Below are 27,529 nucleotides of genomic sequence, written 5' to 3'. Positions count from 1 at the left end.
CTTAACATATGTTTTTAATGTTGACAAAAATGTAAATTAAATAAGTAAAGCATTGAACTAAATATTAAAATGTGATATTTAACCTTACATTAAAATTTGTTGATGACAATACACCAAAAAGGCAACACACATGTGTAGGTGTACCTGTACGTGCAATAACTAACTGTGCAATCGATCCTATAATTCTGTTTTTATATGGACACCTGACAGACAACCATACGAAAAAGAGTATTTACCTGTGGTTGACTTGGCAATAAGCTTCCAACAGAAATAATTGGACGTTGAAATCACTTTTCCGTCTGGGCCTTCCGAATTGCATTGTTCCAACCGGTGAAAGACTGCTGGATATTAGAGACACGCGACTGCAGATGCGCGCCAATATCGCAATTACAAAATTCGTTAAACTCCCGCATCGACTCGTGACTATACAATACAACTGGTACAAATTTCTAAAATCGAAATTGTACTTTACGCACAAAATTGGAACACCGCTATCCGTGATGTGGTGTAACATTTTGGACCGCATAAAACGTTTATGAAACGTTATGTGACGTATCGAAAACGTGACAAAAACACCCTTAGTAGTTAATGTTTTAACGCTTCAATTATAAATATAATTTGCACAGTCTTACTGTATAGAGGCGGAACGATGGTTGCATGATAAATGTGGCGTATCTCCAAGTTTCCCCAACAAACTTGTTGCAAAAATTTGTAGTGTTCCTTGCAAGAAAATCATCTCTTGGTTATTTTGCTCTTCACTATAAATGGAGTTGATTTCCTGCCGGCAACTGAACAGAAAAACAGCTGATCATAAAAGAAGAAATCAACAAGTTACTGTAACAATCTAATCTAATTGCAAATCTGCATTCTCACCAGAAAACTTTTGCATTGCTTGTCGTTATCGCCTTCTTGGCAATGTAAACCAGTTTGGGGCGGTCCTTCTCTGTAAACGAGTCCTTGTCAGTCCACAGGCATAGCGCAGCAAAGTAGCACTATCTGCCACAAGCAACCTTTTAAGTTGTTTTCCCGCCCGAATTTCCGTTTGACAATCTGCTTCCTCGGTCTTTAAAAGCCAGGTACTAGCATTTTATCCACTTTTAACTTGAAACAACTGAGCAGGAGCAGTGTGTCAATAAGCGGCCAAGTTGAAGCAATCTTTCACGCCTCGCCGACCACCTTAATTCCGTTCTGAAACAAAATGAGTTCTGCTGTCAGCTCTAATGGCGACTTGTTTCGAAACATGAACAGCTTGTTAGGCAATACGCTGGATTTGCGTGGCATCGACAGCTCCGTTTCAACATCTAATGCTACCGGTAATTAACTGTAATGCTTTAAACAATTCCAATTTAAATTCCATGCTGCATTTTTAATCACAATCACGTTTCAGCAGAAATTCTACAGTGTTCTACACCTTACACTGCGTGGTCGGCTCAGGCAGACTCTCCAAACAAGTCAGAAGTCCAAAAATCAACAGAAGGTACTGGCAAAGTTAATCTAGAATACAGTTGTTTACATTCAATTTTGTTTGTGACGTAATATTACGAGTATGAGTTTCAGTGTGCATTGTGTTGTGACTTTCAGAACCAACAAAAGAAATCAACGATCTGCTGAACAAGTTTGTTGAAATCAGTGACACCAAGGAAAATGGACAAAATTCACTTTCAAAGCTAATGAAACAGCAAAGTGGAGATAGCTCAACAACAAGTGGTCGAAAAGCCAATGCTGAAATTCAACAGCGTTTGAAAAACCTTCAAAATCCAGCTTTGACCTTGCGCAGATCAATGTCAGCGGACAGTGCCACACACATAATGCAAAAAGAATACACCCAATCCGACCTACAGGCATTAAATGAATATTATGCTGAACAGGCCAAGCTTGAATTTGATGCAAAGATTCGACAGCTGGCAAGTCATCCAAACTATAGATCTGGTAAGTACCAATAAATTTGAAACAATACACAAGGTACTTAACTCTTGTAAATTAAAAAGTGCTATTTTTTGTAATTTTAAGCTGATTTGTAAGTTCTCTTGTTAAGTTGGTTTCCATATGGTTGGTTTCGAATCAGCGTGTTTTTTTAATTTTATGACAGATTTTCAAACTTTGTTGGAACAGTTGCAAGGCCCGCGGCGCAGTGCTTCTTCTGAAGCCTATCCAATCGTCTTCAAGGATGCAATTAGAGGTAACATAGTGATAATTTGTTTGTATTTTTACCAACTTACGATTGACATTATCAAAACGATCGTAAACTACAGCACCATCAGTGTACTTTTAAGTAATATTGTTTAGGTGTTTCTATGGACGGCAGTATGCGTTCAGTTCGCAGTGATGGACGAAGCAGCCAATCTTCACCAGATCCCGGGGATCTTTCATCTTTGAGCAATAGCAGCAGTTATTTGAGCTCATCTGGTTCTGAACCGGTTTCAATATCGGAGTTGGTGGTTAGTAATAAATGTGCAAAACATAGGTCATTTTATGCACAAGAATAGTTAGTGAAATAATATGGTACCATCTTAGTTTGCAAAAAAATACATGTACCTGCCATTACAGTAATGTAAACTACACGGTACACTGCTATAATTCCAGAGTGGCCTGCAAGGCCTTCACTTCAGCACTAACCCGGAGTCATTTCCAAATGCTGACGTGGTGTCCAGAAACAGTTCCATAATAGAAGCTTCCACACCACGAGAAAACTTTACCAACGCGTTTGTACCGACCGTAGCGCCGCCTATCGGATCGTTTTCTGACCAGCTTCTTGACGTTGCTGCCCTGTATGGCGTCTCCGATAAGATGGAATACGACGCAAGGCTACATCGTTCAGCTGCGGGTAAGGCAGCAATGTACATAGTTTCAGTTGTGGAACTCGTGACCTAGTTGGTTTTTACGGTACTAATTTTTAAGCGACATGTGAGGCAACTTGCACATGGAGTGGTCACTTGCCGATACGTCATCACCCCAATCCGACATATTCACCGAAGGTTTTCGTAGGAGGAGTGCCCTGGGATATAACCGAAGGTAGGACATCTACATAAACAACTTTACGCATGTTGCAAAACAAAGCCCACTAAATCGTTTACTTGATTATTGTACTGATCAGAAAAAATAAGCTATACACACAGCGTAAATATTAAGGGGTCCTATAGGGCCTATGCTTAATTTCAGAACAAAAAAAATCAAAATTTTGGCAATTGCTTCTCATGTCTAGCCTGTAAACCTGCAAAAAATTTACATCATGAAAAAAAGTTGTCACAGCAGGTGTGGTTTACATGCTGCAAATTTGTTTCAGCTGCACTGCACATGACGTTTAAGCCTTACGGATTGGTGAGAGTAGAATGGCCAGGCAAGGATATGAAAGGACCAAGATATCCACTTCGCGGTAAGCCTTGACAATTAAACTTGCACTAACATACCCTGACACCCTGACAAACTCGATTTATTTCAGCCGGATATGTGTACTTGCTGTTCGAAAGCGACAAATCGATTAAAAGTCTTTTGCTCAACTGCACGCATGACGTCACCACAAACGAATGCTTTTTCCGATTGTCCAGTCGACGCATGCGAAGCAAAGAAGTGCAGGTGCTAGTACTATATAGCAGTAACAGTCCGACCTAAATCATAGCGTTATGCCGAATCAAGCCGGTCTACCAAGCATTCATATATTGCAAGGCAAAGGCTAGAAAATCTAGCTGGCCAGCATGGACGCGTGGCGAATCCGAGGATGGATGCCCATCCAACCCTTATACAACAAACAACCTGCTGATTTGTACAATTTCAACAACAAATTTGCTTTTTTAGATTATTCCTTGGGTTGTGTCAGACAGCAACTACATGCGTGTACCGTCGGCTCGCTTGGACGCCAACAAGACCATTTTCGTCGGCGCGCTGCATGGAATGCTCACAGCAGAGGGACTTGCCAAAGTGATAAATGACCTCTTTGACAACGTTGTGTATTCGGGAATCGACACCGACAAATACAAATATCCTATTGGTCAGTGGTTATTAACTTTTTATTGGTGAAAATCTATAATTCAAGTCGTCGTCTGGTGTGGACAAAGGCAACGGTCGATTTCTAAGAAACGTTTTTTTGCATCTAGGTTCTGGTAGAGTCACTTTCAGCACACACTCCAGCTACATGAAGGGCGTTCGCGCTGCTTTTGTCGAAATTCGAACTCCCAAGTTCACCAAAAAAGTTCAAATCGACCCTTACCTGGAAGACTCCGCTTTGTGCAACATGTGTCAGGTGTTACAAGGACCATACTTCTGCCGCGAGCTACCAGTAAGCCATATTGATTTAAATATTTATATATGTATCATTCGTCTAATTGTACGGGGAAAAGGGCCTTATTAAAATGGTAATATTACGAGACATATTTTTATAAAGGCCAGTTGACAAATTAATTTGCTGGTTCAATGTGCGATTTTTAGCAGAATAGTTCAGTTTTGTTAACCATTTAGGACTGCTTCAAATACTTCTGCCGCCAGTGTTGGGAATGGCAGCATTCGGTGGGCGAATTTCGCAACCACCGTCCGCTCATGAGAAACCAGCGGCGGCGATTTTAAATCGGATAAGCTCTGGGACGCCAAATACCGCCACGTTTTTTGACTTTTTAGTTTCTTTAACCACTTATTTCAGTTGTCCCTTAAATACGTTTTCGTCAGCGTGAAGTTTATTTTGGCCGACCAAGCCTTTTTGTACATAAGAGTGCTATGTTCGTATTTCGTCCGCCCCATGTGCGTATTTCGATTTAACATATTCCGGTTTGTGACCAGAAAGTAACTCTAGAATGAATTTTGCATGAAGGTTTTGCAACTTAAACTATTATGTTCTTAATCTGGTTTTTGACGTTTTAAAGTATATTTTAAGTCCAACAGAAATGGCCCAAACCTTTACGAATTTATTCACTCGATCGCTTTTCTTTTAAATCGCGCGGCGTGTGGTCACGTGTGTAATGTTGGAACCCCGTGCTTGGTTTGTTTTAAGGTCATTTATTTTTTGTTTTCATGCAAGTATGCTGCGCGTGGCATATTCTACTTTTCCACGCGAAAGCGACATTTTTGTTAAAAGTTCTTATTTTTTGAAAGCCCTTTTCATTTCATGCGTTCAGCGTGTATTTATTTTCATTTCTAGTTCTTTGGTTGCGTGTAAAAAGCGCGGTGTGCGTGTATGTATAATTCGGTGGTGCTCGTTCAAAATAGCACGATACTTTGTGGTTTAAACATTCGCCTGACATCAATATTTACAAAATGTGACAATAATTTCGCTTCAAAACGGGCCCAGTCGTACTTTTCTGGTACGCCCAAAGCATCGTGCTCTTTGTCGACAGCTTAGGCCACGTCAGTTGGCTGTGTTACATCTTTGTGCCACTCGTCCGAGTTTCTTCAACCATAAAATGGATTTTGTTTGTTGACATAGAACTAAACTACGTTGTAATTACATTTTAGTGGTAGACGGTGGTGGGAAGCCCAATTATTTCTTGGTTTGCAAAAGTTTTACGTATTTTAGCTTTTCGATTGTAAACCCATGTTGAATAGACTGGTCCCAGGTCGAGATTTGGTTACTTGCTTTTACCGTACTCACAACACTCTAGTTTTTCTTGTCCCCTTTTAGCTCCATTCCTTTTGCTTGTTGCCGATTTTTATTCCACTTTGCCTGTTGCAAATGAATTAAGTGCTTCTAACAGGCAAAATTAATTGCGCCTGGCCGCTCGATAGCGCTGCAACACCTTGGATACCAGAAAAATGCGGCTGGGTCCGTTGGTGGCAGATCAAGGCAATTTTACCACATCATTTTCAGACCTAGTTTAGTAGTAGGAACAGATTGGTTTGTTTTGGATGCCCCATGTGTACAGTCCCTTAATCGTCCGCCTTTTCACTGCTGGTGCTGCTGTGTGCTTGTTTCGGTCGTCGTATAACGTTCTTTCATTTTCACCGCACCTCCCGCTGGTACTGGCCACGGTTTTTCGTTTGTTATTAATATTACTGACACTGCAACAAGTTTGTGTGAATTTTTCATCCGGTTTAGTTCAGTTCACGACAGCTGCTGTTTTGTAAGATCAAAAACGATACCAAACAAAGTAATTCTACCACTTCGGCATGATATTGTTTTTATCGGCAAGGCGGCAACACTTACCATTAACTGACAAGAAACTATTTGCCTCTGCATGCATCCAAAGAACAGGCGATACTGATGTATTATATGCAAAGCCATACCAAAGAGCACAGGGTAAAAAACTATTGCTTATGAGTTGCCTTAAAACAAGTGCCGTATACAAACAATGTGACCACAAAGCTTCACGAACAATGATCACATACGATAAAGCTGTTTACCACAAACACTTACATTGCGACGTTTGACGCTGAACCAAAGAGCAATATGGCCAGAAACCAAAAAAAGTTGCACAAGCCATGACAAACCAAATCTAGCTTTAGGATAAATTTACATGCGTATTAGGGTCGTGCTCATTGCTTCGTACAAGAATTGCCATTTTCATTTCACATTACACCATAAGCGCTTAAACGTTTTTTTTTTTTGGTAGAATTTAAAGACAATTCATACCTTGTTTTAATTGATTTATTACAAACAGGAGGAAATGTTTGACTCGCCATGGAATAACTTTATGTAATAATAAACAAAAAAATGTCATGGCGTACAACAAAAATGCTTACGAATTGTAGCCCACCCAAATATACCAAATAGTGCCCTTTTTCAGATAAACTGTCTCATTTTAAACGTATCAGGAGGCATTCATAAAAGAAATACGATCTGTTTCATTCCCAATAGATATATGAAACTTTTGTTACTATCGTTTTAGGGTTGTTTAAAAACAAATCTGTACAGACAGCTGGATAATGGAATTAATAGAAACAAACTGAACCAGCTGTGAAAACTTGCTTCAAAGTCATATGAAAACTCTTCAGGGAGAACGACACCATAAAAAATCTCTTCAATGATGAATAAAACAACACTGGCCGATTTCCCCACACTAGTACAATCAAGCATAGAAAGCTCATTAAGGCTTTCCTTTACTTAACCACCAGCTGCGGCGGGCTGTAAAGCTTGAAGTGGGTCAATTACGTCTAGGTGGTGGTCCCCCATGTCGTTGAGGTTGATTTCCGGGTGATTAGCAACGTGGATGTTGGGGTTATTCATTGGGTCAAATGCTGGGTCGTTAGCGTTGGAGCGGCCAGCTTTGGTAGCAAACACAATGAAAGTGAGAAAAGCGACAAGTCCAATGAGAAGAAGGATGGCTGCCCGACGGGGAAGCATACGGGAGTCATGGTAACCGCGACCGCGCAACATACGTGATCTGAAAATAAAAGGTAAAAAAATAATATATAATTTCTTAATTTTAAATTTCGGAAAAATGTTTTCCTTGAAATTAAAAAAAAAAAAAAAAATTATTGTTTTAGATTTTCACAGATAGGTCAGTGTTTCTCAAACAAATGACACCTCGATTGGGAACCACTACGGTAAGTAACACATTTTTTGAAAATGTTGCAATACTAAATAGTTAGGTATAAAACAATACATAATCATAGGCGTCGATTTTTTAATTATTTGCAAAATTTTAGGGGAGACCTTTCCATGTTTTGGAAACATCCATCAGCCGTTAAAACCCACAATCTTAGGAACACAAAGCAGTTGCGTTAACTGCTCCGTTGCCCTGGCGACCGCACGATCTAAGTTATGACCCTTATTCGGTTAAACCAGGGGTCACTAAACGTTTTACACTGCAGGGCCGGATAACTTTAATAACGATTCGCGCGAGCCGCATAGTTAACATGTTCTTGCGCCGTCTTTCCATACTTAGCCCGCGATGCGATTTTCATAGGTGGGCCAAAATATGGTCTTTCTACAATCCCATTTAAAATCTGGTGATCCGACTGTTAAATTGTATAGTTAGCATCAACTAACGAGCAATGCTCGTATATTACGTCACAAGTAACAAAAGAATGCAATTGTTCGCGCACAATTAACACTTGTAGTCTCGTCTGTGACGTAACAAATTGGTTGTGGTTTATTTTGGGCGTTGTAATCCTATGAATCCAAAAAAATGTGGGCCGTAGTTTGGTGACCCCTGGGTTAAACAAACGGAACAAAGTTTGCAGATATAGCAAACTTCCGCACAGACAGATAGTGAAGTTGCCACAGGAATTAAGTAAACATTGTTCAAGATGTTCATTTACATTGTATGTGACGATTTTTAAACAACTCAACATTAAACTGGCAACGTCTTATTCGAGAGTTGCTTGCTTTTGGCTGCAAAAATGCCTATAATATTTGTTTGACTAGTCATTCCTGCAGTTAACATGAAGCATATAAGATACTTGAACAACCAGCCAGTACTGGGAATAAAACAATCACATAACAATGCCGATTGTAACTGCAACCATTGTTACGTTGCGTAACAAACCACGAGACACTTGCGTTTGTCATTGATTGTGACCTTCAATCTTACAAACAGCCGTTGTAGTATAGACGTGTATGTGGTCTTTCTGGCAATACTTTATTTTAAACAAAAACAGGGGAGACAATACATATGTTGTCACCCCTGTTTTTTCAGGAGGGGAGACATGTCACCCCGGTCACCCCTAAATCGACGCCTATGTACATAATACTACATGCATTTAAATATTGCTCACTTTAACCATCGACGAAGCCATGACAATGCAGATCGCCTTTTGTATTTATCAGGTCCATCAGGATCTTCAACTCCCAAAGTTATCTTTTTATATGATGAATCTGATAGAAATGGTGCCTTGCGCGAGACAGCACCAAGCACGTCAACATCTCCTTCTCCTGCGTGATGCTCGTTGTCAATTGGCATCATAAAATCTCGCTTAGGGACAGGAGCTGGTGTTGATTGGGCTTGTTGCGAATGTAATGGAACAGAATGGGACTAAATAGAAAAAAGCGTTGTTTGTCAAGAGACATACTACTGTATGGTGAGATATGGAGGAACAGTTATAGTTGGTGAAAATATTAAATGCATTTGTATTGAGAACTGTTTGAATTGTAAGTCTACAGCGGAGTTAGTCCAGAGTACACTAATGTCCATGGGTGTCCTAATGTAAGATAAGTAATTCAAACTCAAACTAGAGTGTTACAACTGCTTCAGAGCAACTTAGTAAACATTTTGACCTCATTGCAAACAGTGACTGTGTGAACAGTGACATTATTACTTCTTGTGTTGTGTCAATTATGCATAGTACTAAGTCTCATTAAAATATTTAGAGTGTAATGGTTGGTAGTAATATATGTATGACACTGCATATTTGTGCAACTACGAGAGATGTAGAATGACAATTTAGTGTATATGTATATATATATAAATAAATATATATATATATATATATATATATAAAAGTGGAACCAAAAGATGATCTTCACCTTTCGCTGTTCCCAATATGTTTCTTCAGAGGAATACGCGTCACTTAAAGTCTTGGTTGGTTTTGTGAATGGCGGATCAGGTGTTGTGAATGAATTGCTTGTTGTGACAGGTGGAGGCAGGGTAGAGCCATGTAGGCTTTCATCATCCAAGTCATCTATTTGGGGAGTGGTGTCAAAACTGTTGTCCAATTTAGTGGACGGTGGGGGTTCATCAATCTGGGTTAATTTAGTATGTTTTGTAACTATAATCTAATTTTGGTAACAGTAACCCAATCTATATTGGTTACATAAAAGTAGGCACCCAAACAATAAAATATGGTTCAAGAGAAAACAAAAATTCTGAAAGTATATATTTAGTTTTATAGTCTCTTGCATACCAGAGGTAACCCAAGCCCAACTCTAGACCAGCTGAACTTGGCTAAAGTCTCTTTCAGAATATCAACCACTCGGCCAGCTTGGTTTAAGGCAGGAAAGATCGGTGAATCACATGTGTAACATTTATAGCCTGCTGGGGCTGTGTTTGGAGGGAGAGAGCGGTAATGACTTTCGAGGCAATCAGTGTGAAAAATATCTGCAACAAAGGTTCAATTTAAGATGATCATAGACAAATGCATACTTATTACCAGTAAGAACATAAATATCAGTTTTCATCTAACTATTCAAAAAATATAAAATGATCTGATTGCATTATATGCGTTACCACTTATATACTATTAATGTAAACATAGAAGGTTGACAAGGAAAATTCTAGTAAACAACAGTCAGCTTACCATAGCACATTAACCTAACAACATCGCCTTCCAACAAGGAAACATTGCAGAGGGCACAGCTTGGATTGTAATCGCTGTCTTTAAGCCAATTGAGATAAGATTGAACAACACACTAAAAAAAAATTATACATTGTTTACACAGAAGTGAAATATTACATCCATATAGCAGGTATTCCTAAATGGCAAAACACAGGAAACACAGATAGCTTCTGTTTTTTCACTCTTAAACAAATATACACTTTAAAAATAAATATTCATCACAAAGAAAAGCATTGTTGGATTGTAATTATGCATATTATCTGAAGACTTACCCGTGGATGGTTCTCTGTTAGGCAATGCTCACATACATTGACACGATGCTCAAAACAAAACAGATTTGTGACTTTGCGTTTTGGACACTTACACAACCCCATATTCACAGATCAAATCGCACTAAATAAAAAACATAATTTTAAACTGTAGTGTGTACAACCTTGGATGCCTTTTTATAGCGCATATTTTATAGCGATATTTTTTTAATATTATGTTATCTAAAACATGCAATAAAACCTAATCAAAACTTTAGCTAAAAAGGTTACATGTCAAACTGGCAAATTACCAACATACACCAACAAGATTGCCAATTTACAAAACAAGATGAGATCCAGCACTGGTTCAAAAAACATGATTACGATTACAAAAAGGAAAATTTAGCTGTCAGCAATTTTAGAAATCAATCACTAGTAATCACTTATTCACTTAATCAGCAACTAAGCAACTTTTACGCACTTCGCTTAAATCAACACACAACATTAATGTAATCATAAATACACTGATATTTTTGATAAAAGCTTAATTGGGGCTTAAGTTTTGAGCAAGTTAATCAAAAAATTGTTTTTTATTATGATTGCCTCCAGCCCTCCAAGCATTCGTCACAAAGTATTGTGTGTGCTACGTGTAAGTAAGTACGTAAGAAGTTACAACATTACGGTGCCTACAGGGGATCAATTTTTTAAGTTGAGATCAGATGAGTTCATTTCGCCGGGTAAAGCAAATCGTAACAGCACCGATACGCTGAAATGATTCTATTTTGGTAAAATATTTACCAAGCCGAAAATAGCTGCGCAACGTTGAGAAATTATAAAGCGCAAAGTTGAGGGCACAAGTTACGTCATGTGACAGCAACTGACGTAAGAGGGTAAGGTTGGTGCATTAAAAGATCGAGATTGTAGGACTTCGTTGTTAGAACCAGTCAAGTTGGATCACAGTACAAAAGAGTCAACTGTTGTTTTTTACGTAAATCTATCAACCTAAACTTCGACAGACAGAAACGAACAATTAAGGCGGTATACTCTTCTGTCGGTTTTGTTACCGCATAAGTTGGTATTTCCCTTTGGGGTGATTATATTGTATTGCTTAGGAACTACCTCCTGCAGTATTTTATTATCGCAGGTCGGGAGCACGTTCGGGACCCAGCGTCTTGCACAACTAACCGTGAAAGTACGGCTATCAGGCCAATTGAGGTTCCACTTTTTCGAAAATAATCCAATTGAGGGTGCCAGACTTTCTAATCCCAATTAACGTGACAATAAAACTCCAAGTACAACTTTTCACTTGCAAATTCTACCAGGCCAAATGTACAAAAAACATCAATAAAAGATACAAAGTCATTACAGTCGACCGTGGGCACATGAAAATGCATTTTAGTAGGTTATGTTTCTTCTAAAATGTTTGGCTTTGGCAAGCTACGAAATACATGGAAGTGTTTAGTTTTAGTTTGCTTATTGTACCTGAAACAATTGAAACGGCATTCTTTTCTTTGAATTGTATCAGGCTCGATTACGCTGTTAATTATTAAATCATTGCGTAGCAACAATTACAAGCGTTCAAGGGAGGATTGGGAACTTCCCTTTTAGGAGAGTATGGTATGGCTTGAAAGTCACCTCTTCTTGGCTACATACAACAAAAACGCCCCTTACGAAGATCAGTTCGGGTACGTTACCTCGTATTTCAGTACCGCGATCACAGTGGCAAGCACTTATTAACAATGGATGCGTCGTTTGAGGATGTTCTTCAGCTGTTATACTGTGAAAATACTAATGCAAGAGACGACATTTCCCAAAGCACGCCAGAGGCCATGCCTAGCTTTCGATGTGATTTTCGAAACAAGCTGGATAGAAAATTACATGATCTAACAGAAAAAGGGTGGAAGGTAAACTGTAACAAACTAAACTACTTCAAAGTGGAGTACGGTGGTATGAACGGCAAACAACTAATACAAAAGTTGGTATCTATTACAAATGACGATGAATGGATGCAAGATGGAAATTGCTTTGTGTTTCATGTCGACAATGTACCAGACACAGCACTGTCCATCTTCCACAGCTTACATTTGATTGAGGTAAACAGCGTTTCTCCATCTGCAGAAAACAAAAAGGGGTCCTGGCACAAAGCGTTCGACGCAGAGAAGTGTGTGGAGATGAGAGGAAAACCGGGATTTAGCGAAAAAGCGATAAAAAAATTTCGCGAAAAATTACCTGACCAATTCAAAATTTTTTTGGAAAACCAAATGATTCAAGTAGATGAGCTTTATCGCCGGGTGTTTTTTGGGATCGCCTGGGAAATAGCAAAGTGCCGGGCCAAAAAATTAAAGGTGCATGAGTATTTAAAAGGATTTCCAATATCTGCCCTCATCAAGTTGGCGATTGACACAAAGTGTAGCCAAGACCTTAAAGCAGTTTTCAACAAGCGCATTTTACAAGTCGGAGATAATATTGAAGAAACCTACAAAATGAAGGAAAAGCTACGCAAGAGAGCTGCAAAGGAGATAATTAACATGTAAGCAAACGTTTTTGATTTGCGCGACACAGCCTGTTTCATAAGCTTATAACTTACTTGCTAAGATGCTGGTGCACAATTTAAGGTGACATAACCTAGCTGTTCTCCAAACTTTATTTCAAAATTTATCTTTTTTGTTTTGCTTTAAGAAAATGAATATACTTTTCTTAAAAAATAGTATAAACATAAACACTTGGCTGCAATTATTTGAAGCCTACACACAATTAAATTTATTTTATGCTTTGCAGAAAATTTTCTCCAGAAAACGGGAAATACTACAAACATAGAGTGGAAAATGTTGCTGGGGAAATTATGAAGTTTTACAAATAGTCTGATCCTTCAAAATCTTTAATTACCTGTAAATATGCTCTATACTTTTGCTTTGAAAGGTGCCAATGAGAATAAATACACTGTACATTACTCGGCTGATTTAGTTTATTTGTACCGAAATTCACAAAAACATATAGGCTATCCAATTCCCACTTCAAATAAGATCTTTGATATCTATTAAAAAGAGAAGTAAGCAGAAAATTTAGTAATTGTATACCCATGCGATCATTTGAAAATGTAGCCTATTTCAATGTCGATCGACGTCAAGGGTGCACAAAACCACATACACAAAGTTTAAAATGGGAAGCTGGATTTGACAGTTTACAAGCACAAACTATAATAGGGTTGGTACCTCGAAAAAGCTCGATCTCAAATTTCCGGGATTTTTCCTGACATCCTGGAAATAGGTCAAGTACGAACACCATTTAAACCAGCGGTTCCCAAACTGGGGTCCGCGGTCCTTTAGGGGTCCGTGAGGCAATTTTGGGGGGACCGCGAAGCGGTTGAAGTAATTCTATGATCTTATTTGGCGTCAGTTTGTGCCACTAAATAAGTTTAAATCAAAGTAGAATTGAGAAACGACTGTCTCCATTGCCAAACAAAGGCCTTTATTGAATGATAACTATCAAAAATGCAATTGTTCGCGCACAATCGTAATGTTTTTGTCCTGTTTGTGATGTCACAAGCTGTCTTTGGATGATTGTTATGCGCAAATTTTGCATAACTAGCTAAAATAGTGCAATCAACTTTCGCTTTTATGTAATACACATTTAGGCGTAAGGACCGCGAGCCCTCGAAATAATGGCAAAGGGACCGTTTAGAAAAAAATATGAAAAAGTTTGGGAACCACTAATTTAAACTGAAAGCGTGTTAAATAAATCGCAGACAAATGCACTTGAACGCTCCTACCAGTATTCCCATACGTGCAATACATATATTTGAGAAAAACGTTTTTCGCGCACAAATATTCATGTCAAAACATTGCTTTGGTTGGCGATAATATCAACAGCTGTAGTTATAAGGACCTAATGAAATTAAAGTAAATCGCGCATACCGGTAGTCCAATCACGAACTCGCGCAACGCTTTGTTTCATTGTGATTTGCAGAACGTTTTACTTTTTGAAACAACTCAACTCACACACTGTCAGGTCACAAACGAAGCTGAGATTTCGAAACAGGGAAATCCCCATGTAGACCAACAAGAGAACGTTTGGTAACTTTGTTCTTAAGTTTTCGCAATTGTTATTGCAAGTTGCAAATGAGACCTGCAGAAAAAGTCTGCATTTTTGTTTCGAAAAGTTGAAAAAAATGTCTGTATCTGTACCTGACCATACAATACAACTTGAGAAGATCGAACAGAAAACAGATCAAAACTGTCTAAAGCTGACTAAAAAACAGAGGAAAAACGCCAAAAGACTACAGAGATTAAAGCAACAGAGGGACGAACAGGTTTGCATTAAATGTTTTATTATATACAATGCAATAACCCTGGTTAAACAAATGCCATGAAATGTTACCAAGAAAAAAGTAAAATAGCTTGACCTGCAAAGACTAGTTTTGCCTATAATATTGGTTTGATTTTCAAAAATAAAATCTTCCAAACTAAATCTTCAATGAGGTAGAATTACAGTTTCATGGTCTATAAACCTTTTTGTCAATTTACAGAAGATTTTATGTTGTCAATAAATTTACAGAACATACATACAGTTCGGATTGTGTACCTAATCATTAGCCAAAAACATTTTACATCAGCATATTACCTTTTTTATAAAACTAGTTTTAAAATAAAACAAAAGGTGCAAAAAATGTCTGTGCAAAAACAGGAAGCAATAAGGAAGCAACTAAGACAAAATACCATCCATCAAAGAAGAAGAACTCTTCAGTGGGAGCTAGGCCAATTACAGAGGTAATTTTGTTATTATGGTGTCTTGTTATTTAACTGTGTTTTTTAGTGTTCACATATAATGACTGGATTGGGTGATGCATTAGGAGCTTATAGATTTGTGTATAAATTATGTACTTCTTTGACGCATAACTAGACTAACTTTGCTGACACCCTGACCTACATAAAGTTTTTTAAAAAGTCTAAACTTAGCAATTTTTGCTGCCAAAATCTTGACTTATAAAAATGCGAACAAGTATAGTCCGATTTGCATAGAAATGTATGGCCTTCAAAAGTTCCTAACCAATGATTTATCTTCAAAAGTACCTAACCAATGAATTATGTTACATTATATTATTTTAGACAGAGACAAGCCTTATACACACTTCTTCACCATCACTCCAGAACATTTCAACAACCGCAATATTATCAGGATACCCTACGGCTTCATAACTACTTCCGATATCGACCAAATCACAGGTTTTACATAAACAGCAGAAACTTAGGATGTCACGACAATTTTTGCTAACGATTTTTTTTCATATGGATGTGGTGTTTGTAAAATAAACCAAGTGTAAAACATGGTGTATAACACAATACACACATTTTGTTGGTGGTGCATGAATGTTAGTTAGATTAACTTTGAGGTGTTTAGTAGGTTTTAATTTTTAACTTGATCTAGCAATTAAAATTTGTTGATACTGTGTAATTTAATAATATGCCAGTTTCTTTTGCAATGGTGCTTAAGACACAAGAAACTAATCAAACACAATATGTTTAGGATTATGGGGACACAAAAAAATGTTGTCCAGCAAGAGTCTGCAGAACATCTTCTTAGCCAGTTGAAAAATAGGCCAGTATTCTCGGCGAATCAATCACGGTCAATAATAAAAAGAAAACTTGCCATTAAAGGTGACTTTGAAATTACGACAACAAGCTTAGAAGTCTCCTTGCTTTGTCCTGTGAGTATATCACTTACATATACTGTCATAATGAATTAAAATATGCTTGTACTGGATAGGAGTAGTATTTGCTCTAACTTTACAAAGTTAGCAAAAGTTATACAATTGTTGACTTTTGTGAGTATTGTAAATTGGAATACATTTGAACCTTCTGCGTAAAACACCATGTTTTCTCACTATGTTTGTTTGTCGTATTTTAAAATTTGACAGTGTATGTTTGACAGCTTGGCAAGATGCACATGGATGTTCCAATCAAAACACAGAAATGTGACCATTTGCAATGCTTTGATGCATTGTTTTTTCTCAAAATGAATCAAAAGTAAGTTATACACAATACACCATATTTACTTGAATATAAGCTACATATTAAGTGTCTGTCACAAATGTGCTACACCAGAGAGTCTGTGATTAATTTCTTTTATGACAATATCTCGCAACCACTGGACGTTTAATGTGCATATTAAACCTGTTGTTGTGAATGCCCACTTGTACATAGTGTACTAGTTTACCGCATTGCCTGTTAGTAACTGTCAGCCTTTATTGTTAATGCTAAGGGGAAAAACACCGTGAAATAGGGATGTGTCAAAACTGCAAATGTTCTGTTTGGTCCAGCACCGAGCATCTCCGTTTAATGCTCGGTGCTCGGCCGAGCACGTTTGGTGCATCATGACGTCACCAAAAAATCCCCTTCCTACATTATAGCTCTACAAGGTCCCTTACATCACCGGGGTGTTTTTATAAGCTGCACATGCCCATAAAGTCGCGACCCCAAACGGATAAAATTTTGGGGTTGCGAAACATTATACTTTATTATGTCAGTCACAATAAATGACCGTGACGTAAATCTTTTGCCAAGTATTTTGATTTTAAACTGCTTTAAACACATTTTGTGGAACTTAAAAGAGTATTACCAGCCTAGTAACTATATGCGCCAGACTTTTTTAAGCCTGTTGTGTGCAAACAATGCAAAAAAAACAGGTTCTATAAACGTCACAATATAGCTTATGACTTCATAAAAGCTAAGACTGTCAATCTGTGTATCAAGTTAGAAATTAATTTACGCCTTTTAGGTGCCATCAGATGGTATATATATATACAGGGTTACCATCGACTAGAAACCAAAAATAAGGTCAACCGAAAAATTAAATTTTAATGCGAAACGAAACAAACGTTTTTGAACAAATCTTTGCATTTATACGAGCCATGACATAATATTTGTAATATTTTGGCCAGAAACAATCTGTTCCAGCAACTCGTTGTTCGTAGAAAATACTAAGTGCATCTCACAACAGGCCGGGTCTAGGTTCACTTCTACTTGTAGCAGGGATTTGACTATAGTAATTGTTCAAAATAAGACAAAATAAGGACTACAGTCAAAAATAAGGACATTTTTTAGAAATAAGGACAATGAACTTTTCTAAGACACAGCCCTACAAAATAAGGACAAATCTTAGAAATAAAGACGGTATGGCAACCTCGTATATATATTATAAATAAGTATTTCTTTCCATCAGTAATTTTAAAACACAAGCAAGCAGGCAATTGGCGGCCATCATTGCGAAAAGGTTGTGCAACCCTGGGCTGTACCCATCAAGGGGTCGCGTAGAAATTTCTGATTTAAACTGGGGTCGCAGAGCAAGAAAGTTTGAGTAGCCCTGCTTTAGAACACTAGTTTTGTATGTTAGCAGGGCATATCAGTTTGTGCCACTGCTCGGCCGAGCACCAAGCATTAAAAACAGCGATGCTCGGTACCGAGTACTCAGGTTCTGGCTCAGCTCGCCCCATCCCTACCCTGAACAAATTTTGTGGTAAATTATAATTATTTTTCAGAAAACCAGCCTGGAAATGTCCAGTTTGTAACAAGCCTGCCACATTTCAGAATTTGTTTGTTGATGAACTGTTTCAAACGATCGTGAAGAGCTGCAATGCTGAAATGATTACATTCAAGGAAGATGGCAGTTGGTATGCAAGCACAAAGGAAACAGAAACACTAGTGATAGGCTCACCAGTAAAATCATTAGGTACACAAATTCAAATATTTTAAAATCTTCAGGTGTATTTATATTTACTACCAATCAACATTTTACCACCAAGGTCTTGGCCCTGACGTAGTGACTTGGCAGTGCATTGGTAAAGCAAACTGGATTTTTAAAATGTTGTGTTATCTATCTGTTTTACTGATGTGCTATAGAAATACCAAAATTGTGTGTTGCATTTTCACCAACTAAGCATAAACTTCAGTACAAATAACTGAATTCCTAACATTTTCCTGCAAGGTATGATAGTTGCAGATTCACAAAGCATGCCCTTCTTGACATTGAAAGTCCACTTTCGTTGCATTCAAATTTCACCAAGATTTTAAAAACGCATGCTTATTTGCTAGTAGTTTGCAGATATTAAAAATCAAGTGACCATTGATGAGACCTTATTGGTGAAAACAGTGTGCACTGTCTGCAGCTTATTGCTTGTTGGCTCAATGCTTTCGCATTAAAAATCAGGCTTTATGTGTAAGGCTTTGGCACACAAATATATACATATATATTTTTGATCGCTTGTACTTATTAGACAAATCATGAGTTAATTCAATTGTGGGGTTATAATAAGAAACACCAAAGTGTGATAATATAAACCTCTATCTCAGAGTCCACAGTGTGACTTGTAACAATACTTTTACCAGATACAAGTCAAACTGAGACCAAACTTGAAAAGAAGCCAGAACCTGTGATCATTGACCTCACATCAGATGAACCTTCAACTTCAGGAAAGTTACCACCACGGCCATCACTGCCAGTTTCTAATAAATATCCCATATTTATTAAATCACTGTAAGTTCTTCTTGCGACAAACGTACGGTTTAGTGTCATCTACCACAATTATTTTGTTAGTAGGATTATTCTCGTGTTTTAAGACATTATTGTTTACACCAATCATTTTTAATTTAGGTTTAAAATCACATTTTTTTAAGTGATAAAAGTCTCTTTGTTAGTGTGTAATATATTTTAATATCACTTGTTAGTACAAACTGTTTTATTTTAAATGCAGGTCCATTAACCTTGGGAGCCCTACTGCCTATTCAAAACTTCTAGAGATCTGTAATCAACAGAAACGACATGATGTTGATTTCAACTAACCTCTTATTCCACTACAAACATATAAGCACCTTTACCTATTAAAATTACCAGGCTTGCAACCCTACCACTGTCCAGATACAATTACAGTATGACCATGCTGTACATTGCCCACTGCCATCTTCACAACGGGGTATGACACATCACCTTGTGCCCACTTGCAATATAAAATTGCAATATAAATTCATTACCCTTATTAGGTGCTGAACCTAGATTTCCACATAAAAAAGGGTAAAGTGTCAGTTTTAGGGTGACAACTCATTTAAAAACCATAATGCCCGCATTTCTTTGTTGTATTTTCAATTTGTGCTCGGACATGTGATAATATTTATTAACAAAAAGATAAATCAGCGTATCTTGTTGAAGCTCTAAATAAGCGTGACCATTTAACCTACTGATCTCCAAACATATTACTCGTACACCACTGGTAGAATACGTACGGCGATAGCATACTGCCTAACTTTATAACAAAAACGTGATGAGATAGAATAAAGAAAGAAATCAACCAAAACATGGCACATATGCGTTCGTTTAAAATTGTACTATTTTGGGGAGGAACCCCACTAGCACATTGTGTGAAAGTCTCTACTCCGTTGTTCCGTCCCCTTCTTAAGTTAACCGTTTTGCTACTTTGTTGTTATGTCATGTCTTACATTGATGCTTGAAATATTGATACGTTTTTGCCAAGGAATTTACTTGATGTAAGTTGCAAAAACACACGTTTCAAACAGCTTAGATATTCGAATAAGAGGGCCTCATTTGCTGTATTTCCCTTTGTGGCCAAGTTGCATACGATGTTTTTGTTTATTTATTTTCCAATTGAAGCTAAATGTGTTACATAGCTTTGACTTAAAAATCATAGAAGGTCTTTTTCTGTTGGGACATTTAAGTATTTATGACACAGGTGTGAATACTGTTGTGTTTTCTGTGTGTGATGCACGCTGAGAAAAGGTTATATCGTGTGCGGACGCCATATACCTTTGTCAAGCGGTAACAATTGCTGTGTTAATTGTATTCTGTTGGTGTTATTCCTAAAAAGCGTTCACGTTTCACAATAACAAGTGGCTGTGGTATCACTTGGTGACTATTGTTCAGTATCCTCGCCACATTGCTATGTTGAAAACTAAACTCACATCACTGTAAGAAATGCGGTTCCATCAAGGCAAATTAAAGATTTGCGCATTATTTAAAAAATGTATTTTTGGGACAATAATACAAGCGTAAATGTCAGGTGCAATTTTTGGGGGGTTTGTCAAAACTTTCTGTACAATACAAATATAAAAGCCTTTTTACTTTTATTCGCCTGACAAATGATAGGCACATTCGCCGTGCACGAGACAGCGCGGATTACCGTGGATATATAAGTTAAGATTTGTTGTTTTCTTGACCTTTTGTTTTTCTAAAAGTTACTGCTTGTTACTTAACCATTTTTCGTTTCTCGCTGTTCTTTACCTAAAGCCTTTGCGCAATCAACGATTTTCGTTAGCTTTACACCTGGAAAACGAAAAATATTGGTAAATAAAATTTCTTGCTCTGTTGTTCGACGCTGTTTTTGAAAGTAATTGAATATAATAGTTTGAATTCAGTTTGAAATTTAATAGATATAACCTTTACTAAAACTCTTGTATAACGGCGCCAAAATAATGCCCAGGCCAAGTATTGTCGAAGCTTTGTTTGGTTTCATACAAACCGTAAAAGGGATTTGGTTAATGTATGCACTTTAATTTTGCAAAAGTTCCAAACACCTAGGACGCTTTCATTTCGTTTTTGTTGCCTGCTCCCAAACCAATCACAAATCAAGTAGCCTCCGTACAAAAAGCTACACAAACATTGAACAAGCGACATGCCCGGACAACCTTCAGTCAGAAAGCTCAAAGCAGGTCGGATTACGTGTAACAAACAAACCCACTCAAATTCACTACATACCGTAGGAGCGTTCGTAAACGGGGATCTCCCTTTTAAGAGAGAATGGTATGGTCGACATACCAATTGTAGGTATAGGTTTATAAGCGCGTATAGCGATCGCATCTTGATTTATCAGCAGAGCTATCACTACAAAATGAATGCGTCGTTTGAGCAAGTCCTTGCATTGCTGCAATTTGAAATCAGTGATGTTAATGATTCTCAAGATGCCCCGGAAGAAATGCCAGAAGAAAAGTTCAAGGCAAAAAATGTTGATTTTCTGAATAAGTTAAACACAAGGTTTGATTATTTGAACCACCAGGATTTAGGTTTAGGTTTCCCAGTCTTTAGGTTTCCGAGTCTAAAGTACTTCAAAGTGGAGTATGGTGGTTTGAACGGCAAACAAGTCGTACGAAGGCTGATATCAATCACAAATAACGAAGACTTGATGAAAGATGGAAATTGCTTTGTGTTTCATGTAAACGACGAACCCGATACTGCTCTGATCATTTTTGACAGTTTGCACTTGATCGAGACAAGTGCCGTCTCACCGGGTGAGAAGTCCCACAAAAAAAACTGGTACAGAGCATTTGATAACGAGAAATGCAAGAAGAAAAGAGAAAAGGGACACCCTGATTTTTATAGAAAAGTTGTTGACAATTTTCGTTCGTGTTTACCCGCTCAGTACGAAAGTTTTATGGAAATGAAAATGAGTGAAGTGGATAAGGAGTATCGTCGAGTGTTTTTTGGAATCGGCGGTGAAATTGCAAAGGGTTTTGCCAAAAAATTAAAGATGCATGAATATTTGAAAGACTTTCCTATCCCAGCCCTTATTTCATTAGCCATTGATAATAACAGGAGTGGAAAGTTGCAGGTAGTGTTTACTCCTCATGACTTACAATTTCACGGTACTAGACTGGAAGAGACCTACAAAGAGAAGGCAAAACTGCGCAAGGTCGCCGCAAAGGAAATAATTGACCAGTGAGTTAGGAAACATGTTATTTACAAAACCAAAGCAAAATTAATGACCTGACTGAAAATGTTGACAAAAAACTAACAACTTAAATGTTAGATGCTTACGAAATTTATTTCAATTTACTAGAACCTATTTATAATTTATTTGTAGGCACTACATCATTTTGAAACACAATTAACTAATATTAATACCGGGTATTGATTTTCAGCGTTTTTAAAAGTTCTGGACAATACGACGAAGTAAAAATTAAACAAAAAGCTGAAGAACTGAAGCAATTTTACGAATGAAACAGTGCTGAACCGTTTGCATTTAGAAAAAACGGCATCTTGTAGTTTAGTAGTTGCTGATTTTTAGAGTATTTGGTTTTTTGGAGTAATTTGAAAGTAAGGTTGTGCCCATTATGTAAATAAAACGTGCTTTTGGTTGTAATCTGTGTGTTGCGAGACATATTAGCATATTTTGTAATTGTATAGCTGAGTCAATATATAGCCAACCCGCTTGTCAAAAACCCATTTGATTTAGAAAAAAAATCAGATAAATAGGCTACATTCACTGTTAAGTCACTTTGATTGTCGCTTTATGGTTCGATGCTGGGACAACTGTACATTTAAAAGTTCTCTGGATGCTTAGTTTTCTATTTACGTTGCATACAACTTTAGCTTACTGCGACAAATAAGTTTTGTAAACATAGAACTCCAAAATCAGTGTTCCTTCTAACGTTACGTTGCAACGTATAGGTACGTTATACAGCAACTTTCTCTTAAACGTTACATAAAAAACAGCAATTTCCTTTGGACAAAAAAATACAAAATGAAAGACAATTACTTATTGAAAGTTACACCAAATGGACAAGATAAACAACCTCTCTATGTTGTTTGGTAACAACCATCCTGCAGTTGAACCAAAGAGTATAGAAATTTTAATACTCTTTGGTTGAACATAAATTGTTCCGTTCATTTTTGCTTAGGCCTTTAATCCAACACTAACACCGACATCGGACATTTTAACCACATAATTGCAAGCTTTTCTCCCTACCAATTTGTAATTAACTGCACAATGACCCCGGTAGAACTATACAAACACAGGAACTAACAGCACAGGCCTGATAATCTCTAAAAGATGGCGCAACGGAGCGTCATCGCAAATGCCCATGCTCCGTTGCGCCACTTATCGGAAATTAACATGTCTGTGCTGTGAGTTTCTGTTTAAGCAGTACTACCAAAAACACGTTGTAGTTCTCTGACTCCCAACAGCGACAAATTTTTGTTGGTCAGCGAATACTTGCACTCATTTTCAAAGATTTATTTTTTTTATTTTTTTTTTATTTTCCGTTAGCAACAATTTGCTTGACTACAATCACAAGCATAACTTGCAGAAAGTAACACACCCACTCGCGTTCACTGCATACCGAAGGAGCATTCATAAACGGAAATCTCCCCTTGAAAAGGAGAATTGGGTATGACAGTTATAGGATCGTCCGTAATATAACGCGCAGCGTTCGATACCCAACAAAAAAGCATAGGCTACGCCTAAAAGTAAAAACTCACATTGCAAAAGTCTTTGCATATTTTATTATTTTATCATAAAGTCGTAAGCTTAAATTTGTTGCAATGTTGGGAACATTGATTTAACACTTTGGCTAATGCGATGTGATGTTATATTTTACTTTGATGCATGATCTTTTCATAACTTAATTTTTTTACTAAATTAATTTTAGGATTGCAATTAGTGTAATTTGCAATGTCAAATCATGTTTGCGACGACAAAAATATCTAATTAAGGCTACTCTGCGGTTTTGGCAATCGTAAACAACGCTTGGAATCAAAGTTGTAAACTGGACTGAAATCGAAGCCCGGTTCAAACCTGAATCGTTTTTGAGAAGCCCGTATAGCCCGAAAGTTTGGGTGATAGGCCAATACGTTGAAGCCTCAGGAAAGAGACAATTGATGGTCTTGAACCAGGCGTTTTGGAGCTGTATGTGTATGACATTAGATCAGGTCCAGCAACTGGCTACTTAGTTGGTTAACTTTTTTTAATAGTGGCACAGAGTGTAGAGCCAGGCCCGAATCAAGCCCGTTTCTTTTAAAGAAACCTAAGACCAAAGCCGGCCCAAACCCGAGCCCAGCCGAAAATCCCCGACCGGCTAATTACAACTATGCTTAATGTTAATTGTTAGATTTCGTTATTTAGGGTTTCATGAAACTTTTTTTCTGAAATAAGTTGAATAGAAGTTATCGTCAAAAGCTGCTTATTTGGCAGTAGGCTGTATATTTTTGTTTGCTTGCATAGTTCTTTCGGTTTAAAGCCATAGGTTTTTAAATTCTTACGTAAAGAAAATGCTGTTTGGTAGTGTCTACCAGATTTTATTGCCACTTTTTGTATGCACTGTTTTAATTTGAACGCAGTTTCATGCGAAAACAGGGTACGGTACTCCCACAATACGATACTCCAGGATGACGACACTTTATTGGACATGTTCAACCATTGAACCTATAGTTATATCCTACTGCAGAAATTGCCTTCTTATTTACTATTTATGGGTTATTCTGATACTTGTTTACTTAGATATGTTGCCTGGTTGCGTTTTAAAAAAATGTTACATCGCGTGCGACACACTCGTCTTTTGAAAAGTGGTGACCAAAACGGTATCAATTGTGTTGCAGTTCGTGTAACGAAATAGCGCTCAAAATAGGACTCAGGGAGGGTGACTACTGTATCGCTTGATAACCACTGTATTACATCATCTTTACATTTTCCAAGTTCATATTACCGTAAAAAATAAGGTTCCTTCATGGAAGTTCGAGAGTATTTTTCTTTTTCGGACAAAAACTCAAAGCGTAAAAAGGCGGTTCGATTTTCTATGTTTTGCGTGTTTAAGGTTTTTTTCTCTAAAACAAATTATTGCTTTTATTTTCGCCTGACAAATTTTTAATACTGCACACTCGACGTCTGCTCAAGCTTTTTGCCTTAAAGCGCCGTACTCCGTAGATACATGAGTCACATGTTATGATCTGCTATTATCGTGCCATTTTTCCTAAATGTTATTCTTTGTTACTTGATTTGTTTCCTGTTACACCTTAGCAGGACTTTCAGTGAATTTTACACGCCCTTTGACGTTCGCAAACCAGATTGCACGAAACACGCAACACCCACGCGGATTCACGGTACGATGCTTTTACCAGGGAAGGGTTCAAGAAAAACTGGGAATTTCCCTTTAAAAAGAGTACGGCATGCCCTAGTTACCAACGCATTGTATATTTATAAGTTGAACTCTGAGCGGGTTGTAACTTAGTTTTTCGGCAGAGCGAACGCGACAATCGGTATCACAACAAAATGGAACAGCATTTGTTGGATCAAGTCCTTGCTTTGTTAAAATTTGAAATCAGTGGTGTCAATGAATTACAACTAGCTTTACCTGAAGAAATGCCTGAAGATATTTTCGCCGCAAAAGATCGTGAGTTTCGGAATAAGTTAAATGACAGGTTCGTTCAATTAAAAAACAATGGTACGAACTTTCAGTTTCGGAGTCTGAAGTACTTTAAACTGGAGTATGGTGGTCTAAACGGCAAACAAGTCATCCGAAAGCTAATATCAATCACAAATGACGAAGAATTGATGAAAGATGGTAACTGCTTTGTGTTTCATGTAAAAGACAAACCCGATACAGCTCTGATCATTTTTGACAGTTTGCACTTGATCGAGGAAAATGCCGTTTCCCCGGAAAAAGCGCCCCACAAACACAATTGGTACAGAGCATTTGATGATGAGAAATGCAAGAAGAAGATAGAAAAGGGATACCTTGATTTTGATGGAAGAGTTGTTGACCAATTTCGTTCGTGTTTACCCGCTCAGTACAAAAGTTTCATGACACTGAAAATGAGGGAAGTGAATATGGAATATCGTCGACTCTTTTTTGGAATCGGCGGTGAAATTGCAAAGGGTTTTTCCAAAAAATTAAAGATGCATGAATATTTGAAAGACTTTCCTATCCCAGCCCTTATTGCATTAGCCATTGATAATGATATGAGTGGAAAGTTGCAGGCCGTGTTTACCCCTCATGACTTACAATTTCACAGTAGGCCTACTAGACTGGAAGAGACCTACAAAGAGAAGGCAAAATTGCGCAAGGACGCAGCAAAGAAAATAATTGACCAGTAAGTTTTATATGTCATTCCTACAGTAATATTTGCAAAACCAGAGCATAATTGTTGGACAGAGATTAATTGCCATGTTTTTATTTACACTAAGAAATAAAATAAAATATAAATAGCCTACCCTAAACCACTTTAAAATACACCCATCCATAATTTAAACCTGGTATTGGTTTTCAGCGTTTTTGAACCAAGTTCTTCTGGACGATACGATGAGGAGGAAATTAAACAAAAAGCTGAAGAACTAAAGACGTTTTATAAATAAAACACCTTTAAATTTAACTGCATGTACAAATAGCAAAAATGTGCCCTCTTTTGTGAATAAAATTGCCAACACTTGCTTATTTTGCTTTATTTTGAACTTTATTATATGCTAAACGTGCTTTTAATTATGGTACAATAGAGATAAGACTAAATAGTAGGTAAATTACTTGTTTGTTAGAAACGGATTTATTATTCAGCTAATAACTTATTTTACCACCTTTTTGAAGTATTTTATTGCCAGTGTGAGGCCCGAAGCTAGGGCAACAGTATGTTTTTCATTAATGTATTAGTGTATACTCAGTTTGCGTTTACGCGGAATTTGACTGCTGCTTACTGCAACAAAAATTTGGAAAAATAAAAATGAAACACGCAAAAGAAAAAGTAATTGTAACAAATCAAAATTTAGAGGTGGCGTGTTTCATTGGGTTGTTGTAAACAGACAACTTTTAAAACTCGATCCAAATAATCCCGCAGCATGTTCATTTCTACTTCTGTGTGTGTCGTACGATTTTATATCTTCCATCACATTGTTAATGTTTCGCCACATGTGTGTATCGATTCATACTTCTTGCAATTCCGGTTGTTGGACAGTTCAATATAAGTAATCGGTGTTTTAATTGCACCGCGTCCCACAGAAAGAACAGTAAGGATTGGAGACTTTTAACCTCTTGTACAGTTTGTGGACATTGGATTTCCCCTCCGTCACATTTCGTTGTTATGTTGCTCTGTATCTGTATTTACTTTATCAAAAATTTTGTGGGCAAAATACAAAGAAACAAATACCTTTTTTATTATAATTTATTTATTTATTTATTTTGTTCACGGGGTTCGAACCCAAGACACTCCCGGGGACGAATCCCGATCAAGGTTTTTTTTATGTCTGTATGTGGGTCAGGCGCGCCAGACCATTCGGCCAAGTTCCTGCCCAAAATACAAATACCTTTTTTTTTCTTTTTTTT

At 37.4% G+C, this 27,529-nt stretch overlaps 4 protein-coding genes across 5 annotated transcripts; 3 read left to right on the top strand and 1 right to left on the bottom strand.

Moving 5' to 3' along the window:
- The first annotated feature begins 1,041 nt into the window (after window positions 1-1,041).
- LOC145216672 (uncharacterized) lies at window positions 1,042-5,991 on the top strand. Of its 2 annotated transcripts, none has more exons than XM_080084519.1 (12): window positions 1,042-1,313; window positions 1,391-1,477; window positions 1,582-1,929; window positions 2,090-2,179; window positions 2,287-2,438; window positions 2,584-2,824; window positions 2,899-3,012; window positions 3,284-3,373; window positions 3,440-3,573; window positions 3,793-3,985; window positions 4,092-4,273; window positions 4,453-5,991. In XM_080084519.1, exons 1-12 carry the CDS (start codon window positions 1,199-1,201, stop codon window positions 4,555-4,557), a joined length of 1,851 nt encoding a protein of 616 aa, XP_079940645.1. In that variant the 5' UTR covers window positions 1,042-1,198; the 3' UTR covers window positions 4,558-5,991. The 2 variants fall into 2 exon arrangements, with proteins under 2 accessions (XP_079940645.1, XP_079940643.1); XM_080084517.1 differs by having other exon boundaries at window positions 1,081-1,313; window positions 1,388-1,477.
- Window positions 5,992-6,170: 179 nt separating this feature from the next.
- LOC145216698 (zinc finger protein-like 1) lies at window positions 6,171-10,586 on the bottom strand. Its single transcript, XM_080084520.1, has 6 exons — window positions 10,470-10,586; window positions 10,159-10,270; window positions 9,766-9,959; window positions 9,389-9,604; window positions 8,641-8,897; window positions 6,171-7,304 (listed from the first exon to the last, which is right to left on the bottom strand). Exons 1-6 carry the CDS (start codon window positions 10,569-10,571, stop codon window positions 7,025-7,027), a joined length of 1,161 nt encoding a protein of 386 aa, XP_079940646.1. The 5' UTR covers window positions 10,572-10,586; the 3' UTR covers window positions 6,171-7,024.
- A 1,675-nt stretch (window positions 10,587-12,261) lies between these two features.
- LOC145233222 (uncharacterized) lies at window positions 12,262-13,338 on the top strand. Its single transcript, XM_080097915.1, has 2 exons — window positions 12,262-12,975; window positions 13,224-13,338. Exons 1-2 carry the CDS (start codon window positions 12,275-12,277, stop codon window positions 13,303-13,305), a joined length of 783 nt encoding a protein of 260 aa, XP_079954041.1. The 5' UTR covers window positions 12,262-12,274; the 3' UTR covers window positions 13,306-13,338.
- A 1,024-nt stretch (window positions 13,339-14,362) lies between these two features.
- On the top strand, window positions 14,363-20,816 carry LOC145205555 (E3 SUMO-protein ligase PIAS1-like). The gene is made up of 8 exons (XM_080078292.1): window positions 14,363-14,754; window positions 15,129-15,211; window positions 15,551-15,667; window positions 15,969-16,149; window positions 16,374-16,468; window positions 17,980-18,170; window positions 18,827-18,974; window positions 19,192-20,816. Exons 1-8 carry the CDS (start codon window positions 14,614-14,616, stop codon window positions 19,277-19,279), a joined length of 1,044 nt encoding a protein of 347 aa, XP_079934418.1. The 5' UTR covers window positions 14,363-14,613; the 3' UTR covers window positions 19,280-20,816.
- Window positions 20,817-27,529: the final 6,713 nt, after the last annotated feature.

Source organism: Phallusia mammillata, chromosome 1 (assembly GCF_965637545.1).
Source record: "Phallusia mammillata chromosome 1, kaPhaMamm4.hap1.1, whole genome shotgun sequence".
NCBI lineage: Eukaryota > Metazoa > Chordata > Ascidiacea > Phlebobranchia > Ascidiidae > Phallusia > Phallusia mammillata.
Note: the sequence above shows the minus strand (reverse complement) of the source record. Positions and strands in the feature narration are given on the sequence as shown.

Excerpts from the sequence above, each read along its gene's own strand:
- LOC145233222 (XM_080097915.1), top strand. The coding sequence starts at position 12,275 with ATGCCTAGCTTTCGATGTGATTTTCGAAACAAGCTGGATAGAAAATTA. Across the intron at positions 12,976-13,223 it reads GCAAAGGAGATAATTAACAT|AAAATTTTCTCCAGAAAACG; the intron begins GTAAGCAAACGT and ends TATGCTTTGCAG.
- LOC145205555 (XM_080078292.1), top strand. The coding sequence starts at position 14,614 with ATGTCTGTATCTGTACCTGACCATACAATACAACTTGAGAAGATCGAA. Across the intron at positions 14,755-15,128 it reads AGCAACAGAGGGACGAACAG|GAAGCAATAAGGAAGCAACT; the intron begins GTTTGCATTAAA and ends GTGCAAAAACAG. Across the intron at positions 18,975-19,191 it reads CCCATATTTATTAAATCACT|GTCCATTAACCTTGGGAGCC; the intron begins GTAAGTTCTTCT and ends TTTTAAATGCAG.
- LOC145216672 (XM_080084517.1), top strand. The coding sequence starts at position 1,199 with ATGAGTTCTGCTGTCAGCTCTAATGGCGACTTGTTTCGAAACATGAAC. Across the intron at positions 1,478-1,581 it reads AGTCCAAAAATCAACAGAAG|AACCAACAAAAGAAATCAAC; the intron begins GTACTGGCAAAG and ends TGTGACTTTCAG. Across the intron at positions 2,180-2,286 it reads CTTCAAGGATGCAATTAGAG|GTGTTTCTATGGACGGCAGT; the intron begins GTAACATAGTGA and ends AATATTGTTTAG.
- LOC145216698 (XM_080084520.1), bottom strand. The coding sequence starts at position 10,571 with ATGGGGTTGTGTAAGTGTCCAAAACGCAAAGTCACAAATCTGTTTTGT. Across the intron at positions 10,271-10,469 it reads TAACAGAGAACCATCCACGG|TGTGTTGTTCAATCTTATCT; the intron begins GTAAGTCTTCAG and ends ATTTTTTTTTAG. Across the intron at positions 9,960-10,158 it reads TGTTAGGTTAATGTGCTATG|ATATTTTTCACACTGATTGC; the intron begins GTAAGCTGACTG and ends CCTTTGTTGCAG.